The sequence below is a fragment of the Euprymna scolopes genome, unplaced genomic scaffold (assembly GCF_053919585.1).
Source record: "Euprymna scolopes isolate OS-2025 unplaced genomic scaffold, ASM5391958v1 sca4, whole genome shotgun sequence".
Lineage (NCBI taxonomy): Eukaryota > Metazoa > Mollusca > Cephalopoda > Sepiida > Sepiolidae > Euprymna > Euprymna scolopes.
Window position 1 is genome coordinate 428,848 of NW_027633435.1, and position 6,324 is coordinate 435,171.

Sequence of the window (6,324 nt, forward strand, 5' to 3'; positions counted from 1 at the left end):
ACCATTTAAAAACACCGCAAATATTTTCTTTGATGGAACATTCTAAAACTAAACATTTATCAGAAGTGACATTTCCAGAGGATTCATCGTCAAGCCCCAATATCAGCTGACGTGGTATTGTAAACAAACAGACGAGTTATTGTTTCGCGACGTTTTGGGCCATTATTTCTCTGGCCTTCGTCGCTACAGAATAGATATTTGGAATCCTCCAACTACAACAGCCGTGATAATAATCCACAAATATTTGTATAAAATAAATTATACAAATTACTCATCTCACAATGAATTTCAAATTAATTCAATATTAAATCCAATATTAATTCCATAACAAAACACACAAGAATTATGATAAACTGCATTATCATTATTATTATTATTATTTTACTTTTTTTTTTCGATTAAGTTTACCGGGCAAATTATTCCTGATTATAAGTAATAGTCAATATAGGATTTATTCTATAATATTAGATATGCAGTCTGCATGAATTAAAATATCATGCTAAAGCGTATTGTGCAGTCGGGCGACGGCAGGTTGATATATATTTTAATTTTTCATTTTTCATTTGTATGTGTATATGTACTGTGTGCATGTGTGTATGTGCGAATTTATATGTGTATATATTTAAAAGTGACGTGCCACCTTCTCATTGGCTATACCTCCTTCTCCTACTCCTCCTCCTCCTCCTTCCTTCCTTCCTTCCTTTTACATTCCCCTTTTCCCCGTGTATGCTCATACTTTCACTACACCGATGAAGACTGAAGCATCGGTCGAAAAATATGTACCTGTAAAAAAAGTTTTTTAATTTATTTTCATAATATTATTTTGTATTCCTGCACGTCACCAATTGAAAACGAATAAAGAAAAGTTATAAGCTTTCATACTTTTCGTATTCTTTTTTATACATTTCCATTCATATATATATATATATATATATATATATATATATATATATATAGAGAGAGAGAGAGAGAGAGAGAGAGAGAGAAATATAGACAGATATATATATATATATATATATATAGAGAGAGAGAGAGAGAGAGAGATAGATAGATAGATAGATAGATATATGTGAGCTTGTCAGTGTGTGTGCGAACCGTATTCACTAAACTCTTATCTGGATATTAAGTCTACAGACTTGAACTTTTATATATAGTGTATTTAGACCTCTAGAACAGATTTGATTTGGATTTACGCATGTAAAAATAGCTTATAATGAGTCAAAATTATTTAAAAAATTAGTTGACTTTACTAGGACTAAATCGATTAACTTCTGAGCATGAATACTAAGTTGTATAATTTTGAGATTTTTTCATTTAATTAGCAGTTGTGGATATCTACTAGGCTAAGATCCACAAAAAATCAGACCATGCCAGGTATTGCTCATAAAAGCTTTTATAATACAAATAGTACTTGACTCGTGGGAGTTTGTTTTGATCACATATTTGGTAGATTAACATATTAATGGGCAATCAGATTAGTTTATGAAAGAGTTGGATGAAAAGAATATAGCGTTTCTAAACAAAGTCGGACACCGTAACCAATAGCAGGTTGAAACAATTTCCTTGGAAAAGGTAATTGCTATATGACGAAATCCAACGAACGGGTATTCGATGAAAAGAACAGTTTGTAAGACCAAAACATCGACTTAATTTCTGAACTCGCGATCCATCTCGGCGTGATGCTTATTTTAATGTAATGATTAACAACATTTAGATATAATTATATGAGTATCTTTCAACAGTTAAACCGAGTCATGACTCATATAGATGCTTTCTTGAGCCTAACACAAAACCCTACTCTCTACTCCCAAAACTAATTATTTACCAACTAAATAAATGTCAGATAGAATATTGTAACGCAGGTCAACGTTCTATGATAAACCAATTAAATGATAACTAATAATAATTTATTTCCTTTGATATTTGCGTGAGATACAACAACCAACCCTTACCTGCTCGTGGATAGCATATTTTCCATATAGTATTGAACGAACCGGACAAAGCATGAAGCAGAAGAGAAAATTGGTGAAGTGTGATTGAGTTAGTTACGTATGTTAATAATAAAAACGTTCTACTTTGTCATGCAAAATTGATTTTAAATTAAGGTTGTAAGATGAATGAGTTCCATATAAAATAAGTAAATAATTAAATTTTATTGAACACAAAGTATGATTTTTGCGAGAAGAGCAGTTTATTCAGATTACATTATTTTGACGTAAATTTAAAGGAGACAAGACCAGATTTGGTTATAATATTTTGTGCATACAATATTCAGCAAAAAAGAATAAATCGTGAAAAGTAGAAAAATAAAGTTCATTGCTTGAAGTTGAAGACCTCATCAGTTTTTATATCTTCTTCCTGAAAGGATAAGATATCTTCATTTTGATCACCTTGAGTCAGCTTCATTAAGGATTCATCAGCAGTCAAGGTTTCATTTAAACATCCAAGGCGTTGAACCTTCATCATTTTATGATACTTGCCCAAAAACACGATACAGGCATTTGTACGGTCTGAAGCAATGTGCACACCGTAAAACACTACGCATCTCAGAAGATGCCCGTTTCGCGCACAAGCTGCATAGGTTTTGCCATTTTCTGAAAATTAAACAAAATATTTCATCATATTTTAAAATGAGGTAGTGTTATTTAGATGTCACGACTATAAATGAGAATGTCGGTTGTATGGAAACTTCTAATATAACTAAACATCACTAAAACAAGAGAAATCGATTTTGGAGTAATGAAAGGTTCAATTAACTATATAAAAACGATAGACGTGTTTATGGGAGTGTAGCGTTATATTTTAAGTGTGAGGATGAACTTAATTTATATTCGAATGACACAGCCAGGAGGAAGGCAACACATCATTTTTATTTTTGGTATATTTATTTATTTATCTATTTATTTGCGGACTGTTATCTTCTTCTTTATAGTTGCTGTTTGACTATCTTTCGGTCAGAGGCATAATTGATGAGAATAACAGTCCGCAAATAAATAAATAGACAAATTCCTTTTTTGTCAAAAGAATTCTAATAATAAAATATTACTGTAGCAGAATTAGCAATAACCGAAATGAGGGGAAATAGAGAGCTTATCTCGGATACGTCTGTTGTATTTCGAGTTAAGCGAAAGAGAGAGTTCCAAGATGGCGTCCGTGGGTTTTATTAGCGTTTACCTCATGCAATTATCGTAGAATCGCGTCTTCTCTCTCGCGATTATGCAAATACATAATTCCCAGCCGCAATAAAGGCATGATACTGGAAAGCAGTGGCGGTGCCCTGCAGATTGTGTGTAGGTGGTTCTGGCGATTGGATTGTTCTTTGTGACGAACCACGTGTCTGCGAGAAGCGAGTTTTTTTTCTTTCTGTTTTTTTTCTCTTTCTTCTTCTTCGTCTTCTTCTTCTTCTTCTTCTTCTTCTTCTTCTTCTTCTGCTTCTTCTTCTTTCTCCACGGTTATTACAGACAAGAAACCCCTCTCTTCTAGAGGTGGGCGATACTGACTATTTCCTATCTGTGTTCCTGTTTTTGTTTTGTTTGCCTACTAAATTTTGCTTCAATTACATTTTTCTACAGTTGGCCCGCTTTCACTGATTGCTTTGTTACGTGCCGAAAAAGAGATGAGAGACACAAAAATTGCTTACATAATAAGTGTTTTGCTTTGTTTTTGTTTTTGTTTTTTGTTTGTTTGTTTTTTTCGTATGTTTTCGTTGAAATGGTTCCAGACAATGTATAAAGCAATTTGGTTTAAACAGTTACAAGGACGGAAACGATAAGTGTGTGAGTGTTGGATTCTGGCCCAGAAAGCAGCAATTATTTTTCCAAGGTCGGCAACATCTCTCATAAAATGTGAGGACTGAAGAAAAAAAATAAGTGTAGTGCGAGTTTCGAAATTTTATAAAATAAAAGCGATTATCTATCTCACTCACCTTTCGATACACTTGTAACATTTAATCTTCTTTCGACAATCTTGCGATGCAATTGCTCGTATGTGTCGTTAGTGATCGTTAGCTTAACGGTCCGGATGTAATGCCTTAAATCTTAGCGTTATATCTGACTTCCGCAATGGAGTTTTAGTTCGTCTCTCTGACACTATTCTGCTGTTTTGTTGTTTTCCCTGAGTTTACCTTACAATCGATTGCATCAGCCTAGGTTAGCCGTTTCGTCTCAAGTTTGTTATCGATTTCCAAAATAATATTCGAAATTTAATCTAATTAATTACACCTTAAGACAAATAGACACGAAGTGTTGTTTTTTTCAGTCTCAGTTAAACGATTTACATCAAATCAATGTGGATCTTAGCATTTATGGTTCTAACTTGCTCTCCACTGCGTTTCGAATAATCTTGTCTATTTTTATTATTCAGTATCTCTCATCAAATTGGTTATAGTTGACATGTTCCGTGTGTGTTTCTAACCGTTGTTGGACGCATCAAACTCCATCATTTAAACTTTAAAAACGACATGTGTAACATTATAATTTATGAACTGCTATCTTTAATACTAATCGTTTTTCATGCTTTTGCAATAGAGAAAATCTGGATTGTATTATCAAATATAATAATCATCTGATATATCACACAAACATTACCATAGAGCGGGAGTTATCTTTAAAAGTAATCATATTGTATGTTAATGAAAATACTTGAAAAGCAGGAAAAGAGAATGAATCTGGAAGGGGAAGATGCATTAAAATATCAACTTAAACCACCACCTCCGGTGTCTCACGGCAAGATTCCTTCAGCCCTTACGCCACATCCTGTAAGTAGTAAAGCAGTAATGAATCTCATCTTTATTGCCAAGTCATTTGAATAGCACTATTGCTTATTACTGGTAAACAAACATAAGTTTCACAAAAGACAACACTTACTAAGGAAATGGTCCATTAAATGATGCCCATTGAGGAAAATGCGCACATACATACCAATGTTTGGTCTCAAATGAATTGCGACGCAGACTAAAAGAAAAAAAACAAAGAATTATTGACAACAATGCATCAAATTTTTCCAAAGATGAAACATAATGGAATATTATATAAATCACTTCTGTCATCTGTCTGTCTCTCTGCCTGTCTCTGTGTCTGTCTGTCTGTATCTCTAACTCTCTCTCTCTCTCTCTTTATATATATATATATATATATATATCAAGAATACTTGAAACTTGAAACGTTGTTTAAATTTTATTAAAATACAATACGCATCAAGTTCGCTTGAAACCAAATAACGACGTAATATTAGGAAAAATAAACAAATATTTTTCTCGTTTGAAATTTATCGCATATATATTTCTGAGTTAGACGCCATCGTCTGTGTGTTGTTTTGTTGTCGTTTGTCTTTTTCTTTTTCCTTGCCATTTTGTAAATTTGGAACAACGGTCTGTTTGTATAGAGCCACGCGTGTATCTGGAGGTTGAATTTTTAGATGTTTATAATGTGCGTAGGTAACGCGAGAATAACGTCAAGAATGAGAGTTCAATAGAAACGTTGCTGTAATTTGAATAAAATAAAATACGTACCAAGTGCACTTGAAAGTAGACTTCATCGTCAGTGTGGTATTTTTTTTTCTTTTTTCTTCTATCTTGCCATGTTATAAATTTGGAGCAAGAGGTCGGTTTGTATAGAGCCGCGCGTTCTATATGGCGGTTGTATTTTTGAATGTTTGGACTGTGCGTAGGTACGCGAGAATATCGTCAAGAATGAGAGTTCAATAGAAACGTTATTTTAATTTGAATTAAATAAAATACGCATTAAGTACGCTTGAAACCAAAATCACAACGTAATATTAGGAAAATAATAAACTATTTTACTTGTTTGAAATTTATCACAAATATATTTCAGAGGTAGACTCCATCTTCAGTGTATTGTTTTGTCACTTTTACTTGAAATCAAAATCACGATGTAATATAAGGAAAATAATGAAATATTTTTACTGTTTGAAATTTATCACAAATATATTTTGGAGGTAGACTCCATCTTCACTCTGTTGTTTTGTTTCTTTTTTCTTTTTATTCTTTTCTGCCATGTTGTAAATCTGAATCTAGAAGTCTGTTTGTATAGAGCCGCTATTTGTATCTGGCGGTTGTATTTTTGAATGTTTGGACTGTGCGTAGGTACACGAGAATAACGTCAAGAATGAGAGGTCAATAGAAACCTTGTTTTAATGTGAATAAAATAAAACACGCATTAAGTGCGCTTGAAAGTAGACTTCATCGTCAGTGTGGTGTTGTGTTTCTTTTACTTTGCCTTTTTCTTCAATCTTGCCATGTTATAAATTTGGAGCAAGAGGTCCGTTTGTATAGAGCCGCACGTTATATCTTGTGGTTGTATTTTT

At 33.0% G+C, this 6,324-nt stretch overlaps 1 protein-coding gene across 1 annotated transcript; it reads right to left on the minus strand.

The window, feature by feature from the left end:
* Positions 1 to 2,169: 2,169 nt before the first annotated feature.
* Positions 2,170 to 5,010, minus strand: LOC145274682 (uncharacterized). The gene is made up of 2 exons (XM_080127462.1): positions 4,866 to 5,010; positions 2,170 to 2,594 (listed from the first exon to the last, which is right to left on the minus strand). Exons 1-2 carry the CDS (start codon positions 4,915 to 4,917, stop codon positions 2,314 to 2,316), a joined length of 333 nt encoding a protein of 110 aa, XP_079983588.1. The 5' UTR covers positions 4,918 to 5,010; the 3' UTR covers positions 2,170 to 2,313.
* Positions 5,011 to 6,324: the final 1,314 nt, after the last annotated feature.

Excerpts from the sequence above, each read along its gene's own strand:
- LOC145274682 (XM_080127462.1), bottom strand. The coding sequence starts at position 4,917 with ATGTATGTGCGCATTTTCCTCAATGGGCATCATTTAATGGACCATTTC. Across the intron at positions 2,595-4,865 it reads TTTAATGGACCATTTCCTTA|AAAATGGCAAAACCTATGCA; the intron begins GTAAGTGTTGTC and ends TTTAATTTTCAG.